This window comes from Eleginops maclovinus, chromosome 24 (genome assembly GCF_036324505.1).
Source record: "Eleginops maclovinus isolate JMC-PN-2008 ecotype Puerto Natales chromosome 24, JC_Emac_rtc_rv5, whole genome shotgun sequence".
Lineage (NCBI taxonomy): Eukaryota > Metazoa > Chordata > Actinopteri > Perciformes > Eleginopidae > Eleginops > Eleginops maclovinus.
This window is the reverse complement of record NC_086372.1, coordinates 7,461,892-7,486,870: the sequence shown is the minus strand read 5'-3', so window position 1 is coordinate 7,486,870 and position 24,979 is coordinate 7,461,892. Positions and strand designations below refer to the sequence as shown.

At 41.8% G+C, this 24,979-nt stretch overlaps 1 protein-coding gene across 2 annotated transcripts in view; it reads left to right on the top strand.

The window, feature by feature from the left end:
- The first annotated feature begins 846 nt into the window (after window positions 1-846).
- LOC134860995 (fibronectin type III domain-containing protein 4-like) overlaps window positions 847-24,979 on the top strand; it is a 33,958-nt gene continuing 9,825 nt past the window's right edge. For both annotated transcript variants that reach the window (XM_063877943.1, XM_063877944.1), the window contains exons 1-2: window positions 847-1,329; window positions 15,170-15,285. In XM_063877943.1, the coding sequence (XP_063734013.1) occupies window positions 1,248-1,329; window positions 15,170-15,285 (198 nt within the window). In that variant the 5' untranslated portion in view covers window positions 847-1,247. The remainder of the gene's footprint in view (window positions 1,330-15,169; window positions 15,286-24,979) is intronic.

The window sequence follows — 24,979 nt, the reverse complement described above, 5'->3', positions numbered from 1 at the left end:
TTTTAATGAAAATATATCACCACGCCTGGTAATATTACCTGAGGGAATTCATTGTACACTTAACAGGTCTATTTCAGTGACGTTATGACAATAATGCTTCTGCCATTTACAGTGGCATACATAGTTTACAATATGCCTCTTAACGGTTATCTTAACGGGTCAAAACCTCTCCAAAAGGTCACAAGTTAAATATAAAGGAATACTTTTTCCTGTGATATTGTATGATACAACGTTATTGATCCTTTGGTGACATTTGCAAGAGTTTTTGAAAAACCATCTTTAGAACGTGTACCATTAAGGGGATAAAGGGAATAATGCATCAATAATTATATTTTAAAAATATTCTATTCTGAGAAGGGCTGTTCTATTCTTTTGATGAATTTTGATAATACCTTTGTTTTACTTAAATAAATATTTTTTTGCATTACTTTTAACAGTATTTTTACAAAGTGTTTTTGCTTTTTTTACGACTTGAGTCCATAATTGCTAACCTTATCTGTAAAATAACAGTAGTGAAAAAATATGTAATATAGTGTTAAAACAAGTATTGCAGTACAAGAATAACATACTTCACATTTAAGTAGATTTAAGAAAATATGAAATCTGATTACATAATCAAGACATGCCACCCAGCATGCAGGTAACTCACAGTGATGAAATGTGCACCCCCCCCCCCCCCTCCTCCCCTACACACCCAGTGTAGTGACAGGGTGTGTGTGTGTGTGTGTGTGTGTGTGTGTGTGTGTGTGTGTGTGTGTGTGTGTGTGTGTGTGTGTGTGTGTGTGTTGCTGTTACCGCCACAGACATCTTCTCCTGCATCATCCAACACATGGACCCCCCCCCCCCCACACACACACACACACACACACACACACAATGACAGCCGAGCCTCCGGAGCGGTGTCCGCATCGCTGAAAACTGCCGCGGGAGGAAAAGCAGTTTTCCTGCGTCTCCCGCTGACATTTGGCGCAACACCGAGCCCGCTGGATGCACGCAGACCGAGGACTAGCGGCGGAGAGGGGCGAACTACCTGTTAGCTTCTCCCGGCTGCAGCGAAGCGTCCTTTTATTTCTGCCTTTTGTACTGACTTCTAACTTGGGAGTAACACCGACACGATAGAGGGGAAGCTGCGTGTTGTAGATGGAGGTGATGTGGGGACAGTGATGACCCTGTGGGGAAACTTCCACTGAAACGGGCAGAAGAAGGAGAGCCAGAAGAGCGTGTGTTCGCGGAGACAGAGGAAGGGTATGCCCGCCTCTCTGCACCTGTACCCGGGGCTGCTGCTGCTGCTGCTGGCCTGCTGCCACACACCGGGGCTTGTCGGAGCGAGTGAGTCAGTTTACCATTTTCCACTCATGGTCAATGTCAAATTGCATCAACGTGAAGCGCAGACAACAACGCGTCCAGGTGCAAACATATGTCAGAATACAGAAAATAAGGTGATATTGTTCTAAATAGTATACAGCTGTCATTAAATGCAGAAGAATGCAATATGTATTGCATTGAATTAGTAAATCAGACAGTTATTAAGCAACACATTTGCTTAAATGCACCAGAAATCTGCTTTTGTTTGTCTTTCCAATAAACTATCTACTTTAATTACAATTTTAAGCTGACGTGGGTGATATATTTTATGCAATATTACCAGAAGTTACATTTTTTTAACAGTAATAACAGGCTGTATAGTACCATTATGACAGAAGCAAAGGGGCTGGAGTTGATCCTGCAGGTGTTTCTGAAATACTTCCTGACTCATGGTTATCCCTTGTTGATCATTTTTGTTCTTTTTGTTGTAGGTTATTGTTATTTTCACCAGTTAACAAAATTGACATACTTATGGTTATCCTTATGCTGGATTTTGGAGAAAAATTGGAATGAATGTAATGTACAGCATTCACTGCTTACTCTCTGTTCTTCATGTTTATGAATTGTGTTTACTGGACTTTTATCCTTAATTTCAAGATTTTAGAAAAACGTCTCAATATAGAGCATACATTTGAAAAAAGACAATGTAAAACTGTAATTTGGGGGAAGCAACATCAAAATTAGGTTTTTTCCCCATGTTTTATCTTTCATTTACAATTCTAATGAGGGTCTTAAAAGATTTTAAAAAGGGTTAATATGTCATAGCTTTAGTGAACGAGTAGAAAAAAATGTGAAAAAAACCTTATTTAATCACCTAAAGTGACTGAAGGGGTAACACAGGGGCAAGCATAACGATGATTCTTCATCTGTTCGTCTGTGTTATCTGGGGTGAGTGGGGGTTGTGTATATTTCAACAAGACAAACAACTGTTATAAAACTGTCAAAACCTTTCAAATAGTCTATGAGGGGGAAAGAGTCTCAATGCAATCTCTCCCTCTCTGTGTAAATAGAAGGAATGCTTTTAAATCATCCAAACCCATGCTGCTCACTTTCTCTTTACACGGTTTTATGAAACAAATGAAGCCAAATCAGTGTGCCCCTCCTTGGCTGATGACCAGGAGGTGGATAATCCGCGTTTACGAGCCTCTGTATTGATTCAGCCAATGGAATGTGCCTTTTTATATTTCCCCACCTTCTCTGCTGGCCACACAAACACACGCTCAGCACCTCAGCCTCAGGTTTAATGAGGATGTTCATTCATGGGAAACAACTGGAGGGAGACGCTGTTTCTGTTCAGTATTAGAGCGTGAAATAAATCAGTGGGAAATGTTACCCCAGGCAGGAGCAACAATGTGTGTGGAGAATATGTATTTTTAAATCTTTCTCAGGAGTGGAAAGGAGGATTTCGGAGACATCATTCCCCTTTTGACAATTTATTTTACATTGTTTGTGCCAAAGATGCTCAAATATCTGAGCCAATACAGCCCACAGCTTAGAAATGTGCCTTTTTATTGAAAAGACTCACGGCAAAGAGCATTCTTACTCATCCAATGGGTCCCTCTTTCTGCTTCACATCACCACTCTTCTCATATCTTTTTATTAATCCCCTCATTTCTTCTTTTTTTTTGAGTGGTTTCACTTTTGCAGCATCACTTCCTTTGATGGTTCTTGTGGGATGTGCCTAAACTCGATAAGCTGAGATGGAATTAAAATTCTCTGGTGATTACTGACACTTGGGTCTAGTTCAAGCTGCTTTTAAATGACTTGCAGAAAGTTGCAATTTAGAGTCTAAACATGTCACAGCTTACTGTGATATAATCCTTGTTATAGACGGACTACAGAGGTTTACCTGGCACAGACCCAGGGGCACGGAGGGGGACTGTGTACACTTTTTTAATTGGATAATCAATCAAACGAGGGACACAGAATGACTACCTATGACTCCAAAAATATGCATAACTACAACAAAAAGACCAAGCAAACATAATGAGTACAAAGAGTCTTTGTAACAAGGACCCGTGGGTCTTTCTACATTATGTGCCCAGGTGCCTATTGTCTCTGAATGCGCCCCTGCTCATACTGTATCTTAGTTAGCATGCACAGGTTGTCACTGTACTCACAATCCTACATTTACACTCACAGTACATCCATTCCTCCCAGAGAGGGGAGCCATTAGCCAGATTACCCTGTCGGAGGCCATCAGCAAAATGTTTCCCGGCTCTGATTTACGGCCAGTCGTACGTCACACACTAGTCCACGCCAGGAGGAACCCACACACTGAATATACGGGAAAAAAACATGTAAACGGTGCCTGTCATGGGGCTGTTGTTGTTTTTGTAAGCGGGGGAGACGCGTTGTGTTGCTAGGAGCTGAAAATATCTGATGGTTGGAAGCTTTGGTTTGTCTTGTAGGACAATAAATTAATACAGCATTTGTTTTTTTTAACTAACTACTTCCATTGTGGACTTTTTAAGGACAAATGAGAAGCTAAAAGAGTTTAAGATCCTTTATTTTATATGTATTAAGAAGTATCTTATGTTGGTTTTCTAGAACTTTTGTTAAAGCATGCATAAATGATGTAAGGGGGCATTTTCTGGAAAAGAGTTACTAAATTTAGTAGCTAATTTAAAAATGTCTAATGTGTAAAAGGTGACTTTTTCAAGGTAAATGAGATTCCAAAGTTTTTTTTAAAATAGGATTTATAGGTAGCATTTATCCTTTGATTAATTTCACCTCTAATTTCTAACCAAAAAGCTCTGACGCATATTTGTGCAGCATTGTAGATGTTGTATTTACTACAAAATATTTTAATTAGACATTCCCAAAAATAATGACTAATTATAGACAGCACAGAAGCAAATATTTTTATTATATATATTTTCGTATTATTTAGTAAATATTGAAAAATATTATCGACTGAATTCATTTATTTAAATGTAAAGGAAATCCTTGATCATACAGTTAGTGTATGAGGATAGCATATTTATTCATCATTGGATTTTAGAATATTCCAGCTAAGAGGAGACACCACAATCCCACTAAATATAGAAAATGAAGGGACTGAGAAGAGGCTAAATGCTTCCACAAGTGTTTAAAAATTGGTGAATGTGCATAATTAAATAATTTGGAATTAAAAAACATGAAGGAAAAACAAGGACATGTGAGTGTATGTGCTTTAAATCCACCTGAACAGCAATATTTCTTCATTTAATCAATATCGATATTCTCCTCCTCCCTGTTTTCCCTCCATCATAGATTTTTTCCTCTCCTCCTTCTCCGTCCATCTGCCCTTCGTCTGTCTTTTCTCTCAAAATTAACTCTCGATATCAGCCGGAAATATTTCTTCTCTTCATCTCTTTCACCCCTCTGACTCATTTCTATTTATTCCTGACATGTTTTACCCTCCCTCTCCACTCTCTCATCTCCTAACTCCCTCTGCCTCCCCTCTTCTCCTGATGTGTATAATGTGGTTGCAGGAGTCTATTCTCTCTTTGTGACAGGAGTTTGAAGGTGGGGGGGGGGGGTCTCTGCTGTCATTGGCAATCACACAGGAACATGGTTTTTATGAGTGTGTGGGTGAAGGAGCTGATATTTCTGCATGTTTTTATTTTTATGTATGTATGTTTGTTTCTGTAGAAAAAAAAACAGAAATCCTCCTGTGGTGACATGCAATACTTTTCCTCATGTTTAAAAAGACATGTATGAGATAGACACCGGAAACGAAGGGAAACTGCTGGCCTGGCTCTCTCCATAGGTTATAAATAATCGGAGTAGCATTACATTAAAACTTACATAACATAATATAAAATGATCACATTAGTGTTACATTAAATCAATATGTTTAATCGTTGGTTTGCTTTGAAATAAACCCGACACACATTTGTTTTTTTTGTGGGGCAGATGCATAAATATGAAAGCCTATAGCTAGTTAGCTTAGCCTAGCATAGAGACTGGAAATGAAGGGAACGACTGGCATGGCTCTGTAAAAGATTGTAAATAATCAGATAAGCATTACATAAAAGCATCTTTTATTGTTGGTTTACTGTGAATAAAAACAGATTAAAAAAAGATTTAAAAAAAAACAAACATGTATGCATGTAGGAGAACTGACACACATTTCTGGATATTCCTAGGAGAACGGAGAAGAAAAAGGGGGATAACTGAATGATATTCGAATGAATCGACGGTTCAAGGACAGGCTGGTTATTGTGAGGGTACTTGAGGCAACTTTGAATTAAATTAGATTTAATTCTATCCAGGGACTTTAGTTTGGGTTATTGAGCTGGGATTTGGAAAGCTTAATGTTGTCAAAACATTTAAATACTTTGGGAAGATTTAATGACTCAGTCTGTTAAAGCTCCTAATGTAGACCCCTCACACATGAATGCATGTACAGCTACTGATTTCTCATATTTCACCTCACTTTGTGCGGCCTCAAATGAATCTATTTCTGTTTGTGCACCATGAAATTCTGCTTCACATTTAGTCATAACCTTGATTACTCTTCAGGCTGAATTGAGGGAGGTCGTTGCAGCCAGGCTCCAAACTGTTACAGTAAAATTGGAATTAGAATAAGGTTTTTAAAATAAAATCACATATGGGTGTAATGTTTGGGTGTCCACGTACGGTTGGCCCCAAAATGCAATGTTAATCCATCACAAATGCAAAGGAATCTACTTTAATTTATGGTTTAAGACAGATCCGTGAAATCGAAGAGCTTCTTTGTGCAGCCACAAATTTCAACACCCTCAAAGCTGACAGGGAGTTGACCGCGCACTGTCCAATATCTACACCCACAGCATCAGGAAATAGACCAGAATGCATCTCAGCCACAGGACAGGTTGGGTAGTCACAAATGCTGCTTCCTTAACTGGAAAAAAATATCTCCCACTTTGCTGCTCTCGCTGTGCAGCCATTCACTCCTCCTACATGAGTGCAACAGGTTTATGAGCCCTTCTTCGGAAAGGGAGGCGATGCTTCTATCATTTATTTTCTATTTTCTAAGAACTTTATCAACTGAATAATTTAAAGGATTCAAAGGTTTCCTTGACATATACTCAAGACAAAAACATAAAATAAAAAAACAACAATAAAATCAGCGCAAGCTCAGGTGTTTAATAGTATTAAGGCCTGAGGAATGAAACTGTCTCTGAGTCTGGTGGTTTAAGTCCTGATGCTGCGGTACCGCCTGCCAGATGGCAGCAGACAGAACAGCTGGTTGCTAGGGTGATGGGAGTCTTCACAATGGTGTTGGAGCTGTGTGTGGCCATGCAGTCGTGTGTGAACAGGGAGTAGAGGAGAGGGCTGAGCACGCAGCCTTGAGGGGCTCCGGTGTTGAGGATCAGGGTGGAGGATGTGATGTTTCCCACCCTCACTGTCTGGGGTCTGGCCGTCAGGAAGTTCAGGATCCAATCACAGGGGGCGCTGTTGAGCCCGAGGTCCCTGAGCTTGATGACGAGCTTGGAGGGCACAATGGTGTTGAAAGCTGAACTGTAGTCTATCAACAGCATTCTCACATATGTGTTAGTCTGGTCCAGGTGTGAGAGTGCAGTGTGGAGGGTGTATGTGATGGTGTCGCCTGTGGATCTGTTTGCTCTGTAGGCAAACTGCAGGGGGTCCAGAGAGTCAAGGAGGGAGGAGGTGATGAATGTTTTGACTAACCGCTCAAAGCACTCATGATGATGAAAGTGAGTGCCACTGGTAGTCCTTGAGGCTAGTGGTTTTAGTCTTTTAGGAGAATTTACAAAAGTTACAGCAAAGAGCCAAATACAGCTTGTACACAGGCAGGAGTGGACCAGGTCATGGTCAGATCTGCCCAGGGGAGGAAGGGGTCATGAGCTGTATGCCTCCATGGTGTTTGGCATACAGTAAGTCCAGCGTTTTATTGTGTTTATTGAAGAGTTAAGCTTTGTCTCCTATAGAACCATAACGTTACAGTTCTTAACGTCCCGTTGAAAAGCCACCCTGCCTCATCCAGCTTGTTATCAAGTGCCAGAAGAGATATGCCAGAAGAGGAGGCCGGGTATCACAATCAACTTTGCAATAACATAATATGTTTTGCATGATCTTGTCTTAATGCACTGTACTTTGAACCCTCTGGCCCACCGTAGTTTTGTCCTCATTTGATAGAAAAATTTGGGAAAAAAATGCCAAACATCTGCTGAAAGATAATTGCGTTTATCTCCACCAACGGAAAGCCTGTGAATTATCTTGAATTCACATTTTTATAGGACTTAAACATTTAAACATTTGTATTTGTATTCAAACCACACACGCTCTTGAAATGGTCACGTCCGGTATAAAGTGCCTTCTGCGGTATGAGAGAAATGGAGTTGCTACTCTTGTCCCGCACTAAAAGAAGAAGTAGTTGGAGAGGATGCAGTGAAGTCATCAATATCTGCTGCCTCGCAGTTACATCCAGGTATTGATTTCATTAGATGGTATATCATCACCAAGAGTCTGCTCATTTATGTCTTCCTGGATGTCATTCCAGTTCCTTCATTGCATCATTTCTTTCTTTCATTCCTCTGTGTCCGTATACATTTCTCTCTTGCCTTCATTTTCTCTCTTTTTTTGCCTTTGTTTTCTTGGTTCCTTGCTGAATTCCTCGGTTGCTTCATTCCTTCCTTGCTTCATTCCTTGATTACTCACTTTCTTGCTAGAGTTTTGGCTTGCTTCCTTGCTGCATTTTTGGTTTGTTTGGTTGCTTGCTTGGTTCCCTGCTGGATTGCTTCCTTATTTCTTTTCTTCCTTGTTCTTCTTTTGTTCTTCATTTTTGGTTTGCTTCCATGATGGTTTTGTGGGTAGCTTTATTGCTTCCTTTTTTTTTCACTTCCTTGCTTTCTTTCTTTCTTTCTTTCTTTCTTTCTTTCTTTCTTTCTTTCTTTCTTTCTTTCTTTCTTTCTTTCTTTCTGACTTCCTTTCTTTCTTGCTGTCTTCCCTTCTTTGCTTCATACCTTCTTTTTTAATGCCTTAGTTGTTCGTTCCTTTCTGTCTTTCTTTTTCCGTGTTTTTAGTGAAGTTGTTAAGCCTTTGTACGCTTTTTATCCTCGAGCCTCACATTATGTACAGTAAAACCCTCCTAATTACCAGATGTTTTCCACCAATCAAAGTAAAAAATATTACAATACTGAATGACCTTCTCCCTTCCCCCTGCCAGTGGAGGTCAGAGCGTTTTGTCATGATTTAATTCAAAACAATCTGTCACACTCGCACTGGGTCAGCAAAACCTTCAAATTTCCCATCAATCCCAGCGGGCCCCCAGAGGAACATTAATATGAGCCTTCAGGCGTGGGAATGCAGCCTGTGGGTTTATCATGTTTGCACTGGACCACATATTTCAGACGTTTAGTTTGAGACACTTTGATCCACAAAGACAGGAGATGGAGAAGTGTCTTGCTCAAGCACACACTTGTGATCATGATGGAGAATCAGTGTGTGTTTGTCAGGGTTGGGGAAACAGGACCCAAGTGCAGTAACAAAGTGAGGCAAAGGGAAACAGGGGCTAAATACACATGGGTAATCACAAGACACGACACATCTGGAAGGGGGAGGAGAAACACAGGGGCAACAGGTGAACACAATGACACAATCAGGCACAGGAGGGAAACGCAGACAGGAAGTGAAGCTAAACATGAAACAAGAGGGGAAAACATTTCAAAATAAAGCCCCCTTCTCAAGGGGCGGATTCCAGACGTCCCAACAAAGACCAAAAAACTCCCACAGGGTGGGTGGAGGGGGTCTGGAGGAGGGACGCGTGGCCAAGGCAAAAAGGGTGGGTGGTGGAGGGAGTTTGGAGGCAGGATTTGGGCGGCCTGCCCGGGGGCAAGGCAGAGGATGAGGAGGGTGTCTCAGGCGGACGGCCCGGGGGCAAAGCAGAAGACGAGGCAGAACATGGACAGGGCCTGTGGCAGGGGAACCAAGGGGGTCGGAGACATGGGCGTAGACCATGGCGAGGGAACTCCGGAGGCCGGAAACATGGGTGGAGGCCATGGCGAGAGAGAGTTGAAGTGGTTTGGTAAATTTGCCAGTAATCTCCGCACTGTTGCTCTGGGGTGTAAAGACGAAAAACTGAAATATGTTCAATCTCTGCAGAGACAAGCGTTCATGTTTCTGAATTGTCCCACACTAGATGAGTCTTTCCGTGTGAGACACGAAGATGTTTTCCACATGGTGTATGCCAGCTCTGGGAACGTTAAGTGTTTTGCGTGCGGGGAGATGGGTCACAAACGTATTGCATGCCCGCAGAGACGGCACACCGCTCCACCTGGTGCGTCTGAGGCGGTGCGGCCGGATCCGCAGACGCAGGCCCCGGTGCGGGACCCGGTCTAGCGGTGGCTGCGGCTGCACCTGCTGGGGCCCCGGAGGCTGCGGATTTAGTTCAGATGAATGTTGTGAGAGAAGAAACCGGGACGGTGGACAGTGTGGTGAGTGGAGTTAAAAATGTGGGTACAGGTAAAAGGGTGGAGGATACTGTAGTTGGACAGGTGAGGACTGGTGCTATGAGACAGGTGGATGCTGTTGACACACAGCAGGAGCTGCCGGCTGGCTCTGGTCAGCAAGAAGAGCTAGTACAGGCTCAAGACAACAGTGAGATACCAGAGATGGACACAGACGACGACAGGGATTCTGACAGTGTTTCTGATGCAAATAGTGTCCCTCAGAATACAGATTTATATTCTTTGGAAGAGATTAATGTCTTTTTGAATGAGTCTTTTGGCAAATCAGTGGAAGTGAGGGATTTTTTTCCTGACACGAATAAGTTTCTTCAGACAGTGAGCACTCTTCTGAAAATTGTAGGGATGGATCTGTTGGATGAAAAGAAAAGTCTAAATCATTTCAACATGATCATGCAACACTGGGTGTCTCCTCTCTGCTGTGTGTACCTGTCTGTTCTTTTTCTCTGTGTCTTTCCTCTAATGCAGGCTTTGAGGGTTGCTTCTTTAAACATTAACAGGGGTAGAAGTGCACAGAAAAGGGCTTTAGTGTCAGAGGTTTTCAATCAGAAAAAAATTGATGTGATATTTCTGCAGGAAACTCACAGTGACAGCCTGAATGAGACAGACTGGGGAATGTGGTGGGGGGGTCAGTATGTACTCAGTCATGGCTCTAACCTTAGTGCTGGGGTAGCTGTTTTATTCTCCCCCTCTATAAATGTTAAGATTGTTTTCAGCACAGAGATAGTGGCAGGTAGAGTCTTGCTGGTGAAAGTGGAACTTCTAGAGTTTATTTTCACTTTTATTAATATTTACACATCCAATCAAGCCCCTGAACGTCTGTCTTTGGGGGGGGGGGGGGGGGACTGGAACGCTTGCACCGATGTCACTTTAGACAGAAGAGTTTTCCCTTTTACTGTCACAGGTGATAAGAGAGGCTGACTTAGTGGATGTGTGGAGGATGAAACATCCTTCGGTTAAACAATACACCTGGGTGAGAATGCTAGATGGAGGCGTTAGTGCAGCCAGGTTAGATAGATTTTACATGTATGCCTCTTTTATCGCTCGAGCAGTGAACTGTCACATCCATCCTGTTGGTTTCACAGATCATCATCTAATTTCCTTAGATTTGGTTTTATCCACTACAGAAAAACCTAGATCATTCTGGCACTTTAATGTTAAAATTTTACAAGATTCCAATTTCTGTGAGAATTTTAAATTGTTCTGGATTAACTGGAAATCAGAGAGAAAGTCTTTTCCTTCCCTGAGTCAGTGGTGGTTGGGAGGAAAGGCTCAGATTATAGTTTTCTGCCAACAGTATACATCCTACTCCACTGCAAACATTAGAAGAGCTATAGAGCAGTTAGAAAGGGAGATCAGTGAGTTAGAGAGTGGTCTGTTGAAAACATAGAACAGTCCCTCCTAAAAAAATAACAGCTTCACTGTTTTCTTCAGGAGAAAGCCAAAGGAGCTCTGATCAGAGCCCATTTTACTTCCATGAGAGACATTGATGCACCAACCACCTTTTTCTTCAACCTGGAGAGGTCTGTGGGCCAAAGGAAACAGATGGTGTGTTTACGTCTTCCAGATGGACAAGTAACGTCTGAAGCTGCTGAGATGAGGAGACATGCAGTGTCCTTCTACACAGACCTGTTCAAAGCCGAAGGTTGTGGTGTGGAAGCTGCTGATGAACTTCTTCAGGGTCTTCCGCAGTTGAGTTCAGCAGAAAGTGACACCTTGGGTTCTGAAATTACTCTGGAGGAACTGACCTCTGCAGTGACTCAGATGGCCTCGGGCAAGGCTCCAGGCATAGACAGCTTAATTGCAGACTTTTTGAAACACTTCTGAGTCCTTTGGAATTTTTTGTCCTGGGTGAAGTTGATGTACAGTGATGCATGTTGTATTGTGAAGGTGGGGGGAGGGCTGAGACCTGTACCAGTTAAAAGGGGGATCAGCCAGGGCTGCCCTATCTCAGGCCTAACAGTATTGCCATTGAACCCCTTTTGAACAGGCTTAGGAACCGGCTGAGGGGCCTGTGTATGCCTGAGTCAGCTCAGGGCCCCCCTGTGGTTGTATCAGCTTATGCTGATGATGTCAGTGTCTTTATCCAGGGTCAGCAAGATATCCAGGAGCTACAAGACAATCTAGTTCTGTATGGTAAGGCTGCTTCAGCCAAAGTTAACTGGGAGAATAGTGAGGCTTGCTTGGAAGGTCAGTGGTGTGTAGAGAATAGGCCCAGTCTTCCTGGTAACCTCAGGTGGGGAAACAAGGGTTTAAAGGTCCTGGGACTTTGGTTGGGGACTGGGGACATGGTAGCACATAGGGAGGGAGTGCTGAAAAAAGTGCTAGCAAAATTATCCAAATAGAAATGGCTGCTACCCCAGCTGTCCCACAGGGGAAGAGTTCTCATAGCCAACAATCTGGTCACCTCATCTCTGTGGCACAGACTCCAGGTATTCACCCCACCGCCGGACCTCATGAAACAACTGCAGCGGCTCCTTGTGGATTTCTTCTGGTTGGGACATCACTGGGTGCCAGCATCGGTCCTGTACCTGCCTGTGGCAGAGGGGGGACAGGGCCTTGTGGACATCACTGCCAGGACTGCTGCTTTTCAGGCAGCTCAGCGGCTGCTGTATGGGTCGTCTCCTTGCTGGCTGGCTATGGCCCAACTGTTGCTTTGGAAGGCAGGGGGTTTTGGTTTCGATAAACACCTATTTGTTCTCAAGGCCCCTGCGTACAAGATAACTGGACTTGCACCTTTTTACTGTTCAGTCATCAATGGCTGGAAGATCCTGAGTTTTCCCAGACCACATGACACCCGTCCTACGATGTGGCTGTTTGAGGAGCCACTGTTTGATAGTGGTATTCTTTCTGGAACCCCTTTCTCTTCAGCCACCCTAAGGAGCGGTTTCATCAAAGCAGGAGTGGTATAACTGGGCCATTTGACAGGGATCTCTACAGAAAGACTGGCTGAAGTGACAGGCATTCGGTCAACCCGAGTTTTGCAAAACTTGGTAGATGAGGTGTCGCTGTCGCCATCCCACCGGACTTTTGCTCGGAATACTAATCTAGCTGACCAGAAGAGAAAGGGATACGAATACATCTTCCCTCCCTTGAGTGTGGGTCCTGCGGTGGGGGAATGGAGAGAAGAGGAAGGTCTCCTGCTGTCCCTGAGGACTTTGACACTTGGAACTTTTTCAGCTCCTGCAGTGGGAATCAGCTATGCTATATATATAGCTGTGTAAAGGTGCTAAACCTCAGTTCACTTGCAGGCGCCTGAGAGTCGAGGTGGACAGATGTGTTTGGCTTGGGTTTTTCCCCTCAGGGCAGCTGGCGTATCCTGTATAAGCCTCCAGTCGAGAAATGGATGGCTGACATCCAATGCAGAATTATACATGGAGCAATTGCCACAAATAAATATAGAGCACATTTTGACCCAGGCCTGTTCTGTTTTATGGCAGAAACATTGGAACATTTGGTAATGTCCTGTCCCCGATTGGCTGGTGTAAAACAAATCTTACAGGAGTGGGTGGAATGGTTAGGGGAGGTTTTCTCCATACCACTATTTGTCCATGGCCCCAAATACACCCTGAAAAAGAGCAAACCTCTAGCTTTATTACATTTCTTGTTCGCTAATGCTAAATTAGTGATCTGGAAAAGTCGGAAAAATAAACATGCTGGGGTGGGATGGACAGATGTGGTGCTCTGTCTGAGGGGGCTGGTGGCAGCGCGTCTGAGGGTGGAGCATGCATACCACAAACTAACCAATAATCTGCAGGGTTTTTTGGATGTGTGGGCTGTTGCGCAGGTTTCTGTGCTCACTGGGGGAGAAGGACACTCTAGTACTGAAATTCTAAAAGATATATGTAGTTTGTTGTAGTGTGTGTATGTGGGTGGTCTTTTATGGGTACAATGTTTAAATAATATTTATTTATTCATGAAAAACTGATGATATTAATGGAATGTATTGTTTTTTCTGACTTTGTTGTGAAAAAAGACTAATAAAGTTGTTTTTAAAAATATTGTTCTTGTTCTTCTTGTTCTTCTTCTTGTTCTTGTTCTTCTTCTTCTTAAAAAGGGAAAAGTGTTATCAATGGTACACTATGCTGGCCTTCTTGCTTTGTTCCTGGCTTACTCTCTTTCTTGCTAGAGTTTTGGCTTGCTTCCTTGCTTCTTTGCCACTTTTTTTATTTGTTTGCTTGCCTTCTTGGTTCCCTGCTGGGTTGTTTCCTTGCTTCCTTGTCAGACTTTTGGCATGCTTCCTTGCGGGATTTGTTTTTGCCTTTCTTTTTTCTTACATGCTTGCTTGTTCGTTGCTTTCTGTCTTTCCGTGTCTTCTAGTGAAGTTGTTAAGCCTTTGTACGCTTTTTATCCTCGAGCCTCACAACATGTACAGTGAAACCCTCCTAATTACCAGACGTTTTCCACCAATCAAAGTTAAATGCTTTTATTATATTATATATAGAGGTGACTCCACCGGTTTTATTGTCCAAAGCTCCTCTGTTTTCTTCACTTATGCAGGGGACCTAGTAAGGAAAGTAGCTTTTGGCTGTTCTAAAAGTCGCTAGAAGTAGCCTTTCCATGATTAGCAATTTGAATGTGATTGAAATGGAGGCTTTAGTAGAGACAAAAAATGGGAAAAAATACCCGTAATACATTTACAAATTAACTTTCTTCTGTTGATTTTTGTTTAACAATTTCTTTCCTGTATTGTTAAATGTTGGAATGTCACATTTAATCAAAAGACTGTTATGTGGGATTGAACTGCTAGCTCTACATCCAACCTTCCTTCTTTATCCGGGCTTGGGTCCTCTCGGCAAGCCAGGGTGGGATCAGCGGCGGTGGCTTTGTGCATTCATTTGCAGTCGACACCAGAAAAGTCTACAATAACACCAGATCAAGTAGCTAGATTTGTCGTGAATAGCTTTTGACCCAAAAAAGTCTCTGGAGGATTTGGAAACTCGCAAGATTTAGTTAGAAAGTCATTAAGTGGGCCACACTGGACCTAACGATTTCTGATCATCTTATGCACAATTAGTAGAAAGTGAAATCAATAAACGACACAAAATAAAATGCACTTGATGATTTGTTATTCCTTATTATTATGGCATGGATAATGTGATGTTAATTTTCATATTGTCCCAGGCTTAGTGTACTTTTGACCATGCAGCATTCTCCTTGCTGCAGGACACAAATGCTCTGCACACTAGATGCCCAAACTCCAGAGTGATGTCCCTGACAACTAATAACTCTGTGTGTGTGTGTGTGTGTGTGTGTGTGTGTGTGTGTGTGTGTGTGTGTGTGTGTGTGTGTGTGTGTGTGTGTGTGTGTGTGTGTGTGTGTGTGTGTGTGTGTGTGTGTTTTAACAGCGGTCCCAGCAGCCCCCGTGAATGTGTCGGTGACCCAGCTGAGGGCGCACTCGGCCATGGTGACCTGGAACGTCCCTCAGGGAGACACCGTCATTGGATACTCCATCTCACAGCAGGTGCAGGAGTATCATCAGTCAGTGTGTGTGTGGGGGGGGGGGTATATTTACCATGCTAAGCTCAAAGATTGATTTCTCAATTGCTTTAATCCTCAGAAAGCTTGGAAAATAATTAGTCAATTTGTCTTACGTCAAACTCTGATCCAACCCTCCCCACCGCTGCACTCTCATCTGGTCCACAGCCAATTCATTTAGCAGGGAAACAAATTTAAGATATACATTTTGAATGATTGGATCGGTGCCATGCCCAGGGGTTACAAAACAGCTTTTTTGCAAAGTTGGATTATGATTTGTTATTTTGTGTTCATCTTTATCTTCTGACAGGGGGATCATTTTTACAAAAGCTGCATCATTCATAAGATCAGTAGCTTTACAAAAAAAAAAAACTTTTTGGGGGTTTCAAAGAATAATATAGTACAATATCTTTCAGTTACATTTTCAGTTTTTCCAGCTGTATCAATACAATCTTGGATGTTTCAAGTATTAAACAACAAGTAACAGAGTACCACTCCAGGGCTTTAAAAAAAAAAAAAAAAAAAGAGTCCCCTATTATGCTACTTTTCAGGTCTATATTTGTATTTTGTTGCTCAACTGTGACATGTTTACATGCTTCAATGTTGAAAAAGCGCTTTATTTTCCTCACACTTCCTGTACCACTTTTCACTGTCTGAAAACACTCTGAAAAGCCCATGCCTCCACCTTTGCAAAAGTGCAATCTGCTCTGATTGGTTAGCTGGAGACTCTGCTGTGATTGGTCAACTGCTTAGAGATTTGTCAAATGTCCCGACCCTGAATAAAACTGAAAAAAATGGTATTGCTTGTTGTGCCGTACCATTTTTAACAAATAAATAACGATGGATTATCAGTAGGGATGTCCCGATCTCATTTTTTAGCTTTACCGATCCGATTCCGATATTTTCATATAGGTTCCGATCCGATCCCGATATTTCCCGATACCGGTTTTCCGATACCGATTTCCGATATCACTTTTTGTGTTGGCAAACAGCATATCATTTCGTATACATTAAGAAATAGACAGGCATCCAAGCTGTGCTCAATAGCTTTTATTCTCTCCCTATCACAAATAAGAGCACTTTTTTTGCAATAATAATAAAAAAAATCTGATCTTTCAGTTCCCTTTATTCTGTTAAATAGGACTTTGGTTGTTCAAGTTGCCAGTACTTAGAAACTATAGTATGAATATTCTGCAGGTAAACTTTACTATCAAACATAAAGTACCATTTACAACTCAAAAGGTTACTCAAATCTTTATTGTTGTTATTGTAAATATTTTTCTCTCTTTTTGCACTATTTTATTTATCTTATTTGCACCATGTATGTGGAGTTGTTGGAGGAGCACGCGACATAAGATTTTCATTGCCAACATATACGCTGTATCTGCTGTGCATATGACAAATAAAACCTTGAAACCTTGAAATTTAACAGTAGTAAATACAAGTAAGCTTCACTAAACTTTACTTCTTGGAAGTAAGTAACCATAACTTAAAAATCTTTGCATTAATTGTACACATAAAGTAAACATAACATAACGTAAACAAAGTTTTGGTTACTTATTTGAGACAACGAGTTTCCACCCTTTTTTCAAGTAAACTGAACTTATTATTTTTCACAGTGTGGGTAATTAAGGGATCTCAGAGACATGTAATCATCAATAAACTTAAACATAAACATTTTTACAGTGTAATAGAGCTCCTTTTTTCCTCCATCTTAATCTACTGCACTGACTCCTTCAAAGTGTAGAGCAGGTTTTTTTTAATGAAAACCAACACCTGCATCTTATCGGCTGTCAACCGGTTCCTTTTTTCATCAAGGACATTCGACACTGCACTAAACAGTCTCTCACTGTCCACGGATGTACAAGGTGCACAAAGAAACTTCATGGCTGTATCAGCCAGTGCGGGTCGCTGTGTAGCATGTGCCCGCCAGTAGTGTAGAGGATTCTCTGACCTTGGGATGGTTTGTTCAGCCAGGTAGGCCTCCACCTGAGTGACGGCTGCTGACGTACTCACAGGCCTCGACTCCACCACACTCCCCTCCAAGATCTCGTCATATAGACTGACAAAGCTGCTGTTTGCAGCTGCACAGCCTTCACCGCCTCGACGTGGTGACTTTCTTGGAGGCTCTTCTGCAGACACCTCACTGGCAGCCTTCCTCTTTCTCTCCATGATCTCCACCTCTCTAATGAGAGCCTCCTTGGCAAGCTCCTGGTGGTCTGGACTTGTGAAGAATCTGAAAATGGATAGAATTTCATTTAGTTAAAAAGGATTATTTGTTTCCTAACATATTTTGTCGTTCCCTTAGCATATCGAAGTTATTGTTGTCAATGTCATAGAACAACATTTGGAACATTTATTTTGATGTTATTTGATAATTAATAATCAAATGGTGAATTGATTAGGCCTGAGCAATTATATATCGCAAAAGAAGTTTTGAATCAAACAGGACTTGCCTTTCTTTGTATCTTGGGTCAACCAACGTAGCAACGGAGTAGATTGGTTCAGTCTCAGCGTAGTCGAAGCGCTCAGTGACAGCCTCAAGAAGTGTTCTCTTCATAGTCTTGATTCCAGCATCAGTGCTCTCTTCACGGGAAAGATGACGCTTGAGGACAGTTATTGCAGGGATCACATCCGCAGCACTTGCAGTCGCAGCACTCACTGCCCTCGTCAGCTCTTCAAATGGACTCAAGACCACAACTGCCTTCTCCATAAGCGCCCATTGGTTGGCAGAGGGCATGCATGGAAGGTCGTGGTCCGCTGCATAGACACTGAGCGGCCTCTTTTGCTGAAGAAGGCTCTGCAAAATAAGTAAATAAATGTTAGTTTAACATTCATGTGTAAAATACAAGTAGAACTATATACCTCACATCTAAATTTATTTATTTAGGCTGATTCACATGTAAAAAAAAAAAATCTATTCATTCTTTGCATTCATTCCTTCCATCCATATAGCCTACCAGCATCATGTACTGAGTACTGTTCCATCTGACTGACACGTCCTGCTGGAGTCGTTGTGTTGGCATGTGCAGGTCTTCCTGTAAAGTAATAATAATGATAATAATTAAAATAAATCAGCTGTGTGTATCGCTTTTCTAGTAGGCCACTCAAAATGCTTCTATATTTAGGTTAATTGTTTGTTGGCTAACATCCTTTCAACACTAGTGTAGCCTAATGATGGATTGCTTTACAATGACATGACAGGGAGGGGGGAAAGTGCAATTACAAAAAGATAACATAGTACTACTACTACTACTACTAATAATAATAATAAAATGATAACCACCTGAATGTCTTCGCGGATGGAGTAGGCCTTTGGGGAATGCTTAAAATGACCCACAAGCTTCCGTGCGTTGGCGACAGCATCGATGATGCCTCGCTAGGCAAAGGCCTTGGATGACCACGAGTTGGAGTGTGTGTGCGAAACAGCCCAGGCTCTGCACCCCCATGTCTGCAAATGCCTACAGTCGAGAGATTGGGAGAGAGGATGATGGCGAGAGATACATAGATGAATATCAATAGCCTATTGATACTGGTCAGTGAGGAAAATAAGCAGTCGATGTCACAATAGTATCAAATAGAGCGCAGCCATCTGCTGGTTGCAAAACTGATTGCAGTGTATGTAAGTCAATCAGAGGTAACGTCTTTACCTCTCATTGACTTACATACATTTTTGGACTTTCCTTAACTTATTAAACAAACCTCGGGAAATTTCCATAACATTTGTGAGTAATTTATACACTATGGTCCACCATCTGCATAATACCTCCAAACCATTATGATCTGATGAGGCTTTTGAGATTTTAACATCTCAAAAGTTGCACTGAATATTTTTCCTGCTGATAGGTAGCCTCTCAAAACTAGCTGTTTTGTCATTAATATGGTAGGCTACTTCCAAGTCTAACAAACGTATTGAAAGCCTGTAGTCTTAGATAAGACATGAGACAGAATATTAATGTTTCGTTTTAATTCTTTGCTGTCGCAATAACAACTAGTGCTAGTGGCTAAGCTGACGTGAGTTAGCTGACAACAAGCTAGGCTAACTTTTCTGCTAGCCTGTTGACGTGGTTGCCGTCTAAAAGACACGTTATCTAGACATAATTTTAAATAAATCCAGGGCACACGTAATTATAATTGGGAATAGGCAACATGTAATATACATTCAGTAGATCATGTCAAAATCATCAAATGGAAGTTTACCCCATGAACATTCATTAAAAGATGCTGTTGACGGAATTAGCATGAACTTTACTGACTGAACGCGTAGCTAAACATCAGTGGTCAATAACAAGAAGGCTTACCTTCTTCATGTTGGCGGCGCTGTCCCTCATAACAACATGCACCTTGTCATTATCGATGTCCCACTTGGCGAGCATCTCTTCTATAGCATTCCGGATACGCGTATAAGTGTGAGAGCCACGCAGCTCACTTGCATGTAGCACTACGTTGTGCAAAGTAAAACTGGAGTCTATCCAGTGGGCGGTTAGACTGAGGAGCGACATCGGGGCTACATCTGAACTCCACAGGTCTGTGGTGAGGGCGATTGAGGTAGCCTCCTTTAGGTGCCGCTGCACTTGTTCACGCACCTTGGTGTGCAGGGCTGGGATGCCTTTTTCAGCAATGTAATGGCGGGATGGCATCCCATAGCGGGGCTCCAAGTAATTTATTAGACGACAAAAACCGGAGTTTTCCACAAGTGAAATTGGCTGGTCGTCCTCTGCTATGCACTCCACAATCAGCTCAGTAATCTTGAGTCTCGAGGAAGTAAATCCTTTCGTTTCAAGCTGTCCCGCAGTGTTTGTTGATGGAGTCCATCAGTCGCAGAGGCTGTCGCTTTACAGTAGGCGGCGTGTTCGTCGGGGTGGTGCTTTTGAAGATGTTTTATTAGGTTTGTGGTGTTGTAGGAGACCCTGTCAGCACCACCTCGTGAGACTTCCACACCACAGACTTTGCATGTCGCAGTCGGCGACTCACTTTTAGTTATTTTAAAATGATGCCAAACTGCAGACATTTTAACTAGCTAACGATGTTTCCGTTCCACTTTTCCAACTCGATAATGGCGGGTGATGCAATAGAACAACAACGACAAACAAACGTAACAATGGAATCATGGGAAATATTAAATATGGATCGGCCATGAAATTTAATTGGATCTGCCGATCCCGATCCACCTTAAAACCCAGTATCGGGGGCCGATCCGGGGATCGGGATCGGGACATCCCTAATTATCAGTAATCATTTCAAAGTGACACGGAGACATCGGATTAATCTTCAGCAGCGTTTTTATGCCCTTGAACACAACTTTTGATCACAAACAGCAAAGGTAATACTTGTTTATAGCTATGGCTCTGTAAAGTGAAGCTGTTTTCTTGCTCTTTCTTGGCTGCTAGTTCAGTGAGTTTTGGTCGTACAGTGATGAGACTTATATCAATGGAATCTCAGGTTTCATATGGTAGTTCTGTGCAGATAGCATGGAGTAAAAAAATCGCTGTAGCTCAATCTGTGCTATGTAGCGTTAGCTCGTTTTCGTTCAGTGCTGATTTAGACGCTTGGTGTTGCAATTATGTTTTGTTTTGGTAAAAATGGTTAATATGGTCTGTTAGCTGTGTTTCTTCCCGTTAAGTGGGTATGCCACATTAGTAGGTTGTTAAATGTTAACATGTCCTGAGACGCTGTTTCTTACAAGTTGCTGCGTCTGGCTTGAGAGGTTAACGTGTTGTGAATGAAAAAACATCCTGTATTTCTGCACAATTTATGTAAAGTTAGTGAGCATACAGCCTAAAAGCTTGGTTGCATAGCGTTGATAGCGTTAGCTTGCAACTTTGGCGCAGCAAGCAGTGTGCTTGTGGCTCAACTCCCACAACAGCCCCACAATTTAGTGAAATGTCGAGAACACAACCATAATATGTGCTCTTGGCTTATTCAGTTCCGTGTCACGGTGAGGTCAGTGTGATACGGAACTGAACCAGGAAGTAAAGAAAGGAATCCAATCGAGGCGTTTCAGGCAGGGGGAGGGATATGGGAGAGAATCTCCCTCTGGCTTGAACTTTGGAATTTTAGCTTTTTGCAGACCTATTACATGCACACAAACATAAATAGCACACTACAGGAAAGGGAAAACCCCAAAAAGCAGAATATGGGACCTTTAATAAAGATAGGCTAACCTATAAAATAAGAAATAACAGTAAATAAACAAAAAATATCATGATGAAAAGTGAATAAAAGTGACATACAAAGGTGTTAATAATTCTTAGGATCAGTAGCTTTAAGTCACAAGCAGTGTCTCCTTTTATTCATTTATAAACATTAAACATGGTAATGTCAAGGCCGGCTGCTGGGTGGCATGGTTACTTTTTAAAGAAATGAATAAAAACTTCCTGTTTTCAAAGCTCCCCAGCCAGAAAAATAGCTTGAATTTTAAAAGCAAGAATAAACTATTGATACTCAAAATGTAAAGGGAAAAAAAAGTATTTGTGTTTCGCCTGATCGAACTTTACATTTGGTATAATCAAACACTATTTATTAATAAAAAGTAAAGTGTTCACTCATACAATTGATAGTTTAGATCAATCAGGTTTGCATTTCTTCTTCTTTTTCACCATTAGCAGAAGTTTAGCATAACTACATGGCGAGTCCTGCTATTTTGTCTCATATTGCTAACTTTGTCTATTCAAAATCTAATTTTCCATTACTTTAAGCTGCATTTCCCCATTATGAATCTGTAACTCAAAGCTTTTTGAACCAATTATCCGTTTAAGTTCTTCCTCATCTATCTCTATACTTACTGCATGCTTTCAGACACAGTGAATCCCTATTACACCACATTATGTGGATGTCTATATTCATTATGACTACACTTTTTCCACTCCCTTCATCCATCTCCCCCCTGAGGTAAAAGTGCACCTTTTTGGAAATGAAAAGACATTTACTTCTCCTCATAAATCACCACATTTTGTTCGTCTCTCATCTCCTAAAGCTGCTAACTCAGCTTGCTTCATTCTTATTGCTGTTTTTTTACCACCCACACTTTGGCAGGAGGCAGATCAGACATTATCTCCTCTGAGTGGGAGTCGTGTCCATTAGTGGACATTATTCGGCGCGGACTCGTCTCTCAGAAGGAACATTCATCTTCTGTTTTTCTTTTTTTTAAATCGTCTCTCATCTGACTCAGAATTCATCAACCCAGTGACATTTACAACAAAAACAGGGGATGAAACACAACCTCAGATGGATGTTATATAAAAGTGAATATTAAAAGGAGATGTGATGGGAGCAGGTATCTGTGCAAGAGGTTTTATCTTCTTGTTTTGCACTGTTAGTCATCAAAAGTATCTGTGGATGAGGTTGAAAATGTACAAAAGTGCAGTTACAGAAAAGGATGCACCAGGATTTTTCTTGCGTTAGGAGAATATTTCATATATGAAGTGAAGGAGAACGATTCTTAAAAAGTTGCATCTGAAATTATTCCAAATCCCACAAGCTGCTGAGACTCACACATTACACAACAGCACACACACATAAAGGAAGTTACCCGATTTGAGAGTATGTCTGTCTCTAAGATGCACGATAATCCTTGTTCTGATTCACAAATCCCAAACTGTCTGAGGTTAATTTGATGATCAATTTGGGAAGACGTTGATGAAATGAATCCATGCTGCTCCTGCTGATAGGGTTTTCAGTGTGACAGGAAAAAGAGGTGTGTTTCATCTGCTGCACTTCGCTGCTGCTATAAATTAAGCCGCTGACTTCGCTCTACACCTAAAAATAGCCTTGTACCCAAACATTTACTTCATCTGTAACAAAGCCAGGATTCTCACAGAAGACACATTTTACAGCGTCTTCAAAAGCCTGAGGCATCAGCTTGTTACTAAAACCACACAAGTTAAAAGCTAAATCTTTCTAAGTGAATCGAAAACTCAAATGTTTTTGTTAAATTCTTGTTTTTTTCGACGTTTTTTTTAAGAAAGTGACTTTTCAACAGACAATGTGAAAGGCATAATTTCAATTAGGGATGAGGAGGACTTTTCTTTTCGTCCTATATACACTTTGTTTTTCCTGTCAGAACTTTTAAGGACGGATGTATTTTGGCACTTTAAAGGCAATGTTAAAAAAGCTGGTTGTCAGGGGAACAGAAATGGTGGAGTGTACTGAAAAAATTATGGATGAAAAGGAGGCAAAAATGTAATAATGAGCATGCACTTGCCGAAATGAAGCTCACAAAGCAGCAGCATGAGTTCACAGTGTTTAATCCTCAGGAAATATTCACACTGCCCTTAGCTTCAGGCTGTGTGCTGTCTATAAGGAGGCAGGCATCAGTCATGGCTTTATGAAAAAACGATGTTCCTCCTCCACTAATTGTCCCTGTTAAAAACAAAACATGAATGTGTTGATGTGCCTTACTCTCTTAAAAACACATCTGATTTAAAATGCAGTTAGACACAGGAGGAAAGGAAATGAGGGGGAGGAATTTGAATTTGTGTTTTGTGTGCCCGTGTAAGTGTTTTACCACTGTGCTCTCAAGAGTGTGTAGGTGTCTGCAGCAGTGTGTGTTTGTGCATGGAAGCATGAGTGCTATTTCTTTGTTTTAGTATGGCGTGTGTTTTTTTGTATCAGTTTTGATCAATACACAGATTCAATACACAATGCTCTGGGAGTATTTTAAGGAGTTTTTTATTCCATCACCATAGCATCCTGCAGCTGAGTCACTGGTGTTGATTAACTTTTAGCCTCGAAAAAGATGCATTATATTATTTATGGTCGTTCAGTGAGACAATTAAAGCTTGCTGGAGGAGCAGTAGACTAAACTCTGAGTCTTTGGTGATGCTGCAGACATCCTGAGAGCCTGGAGCGGGCTGCCAGCCTGCTGATTTATTGACTCGTCTTCAGCTTTTAAAATGTAGAGCTTTACAGCCACATTTGCTCAGAAACTATTGTCTCATTCTAAAGTACACTTTATCACCCGGCACTGGCTGCATCATTGACTTTAACCCAGTAAAATAACCCAGTTAAAAAAAATAAAATCACTAGCAAGACCACGCCACAAAAGTATGGTGTGTGTAGGTGTAATGAAATAAGTTACAATGAATTGATATGGAGGGGTGATGACGTCTGTTGGTCTGGTCTGGGAGGACGTTCTGTGGACCGGGCAGAGGGAGAGAGTGGGGTTTCTGTCTCTAGCGTGGTTCTGCTCAGGCCGATTACGGGGCCCGGAAGAATTCCTAGAATGAGTCAAGTTAAATACGAATTGAGACAGGTAGAGCAGAGGAGGGGATATAGGGATAAGGGAAGGCAAGCATGAAGGAATGTAGGGATGAAGGGATAAACTATGTCGGGATGTAGGGATGTCGGCATAAAGGGATAAGGGAAAGGAGGGATGTAAGGATGAGGGAAAGGAGGCATGAAGGGATGTAGGGATGAAGGGATAAGGCATGTCGGGATTAAGGGATGAAGGGATAAGGTATGTCGGGATGTGGGGATAAAGGGATGTCGGCATAAAGGGATAAGGGAAAGGAGGCGTGAAGGGATGTTGGGATGTAGGGAACCCGGGATGAAGGGATGTATGGATGAAGGGATGTTGGCATAAAGGGATGAAGGAAAGGAGGGATGAAGGGATTGATGGACGACTGGATGTATGGATTGAGGGATGCATCGATGAAGGGGGTTGATGGGTGGAGGGATGA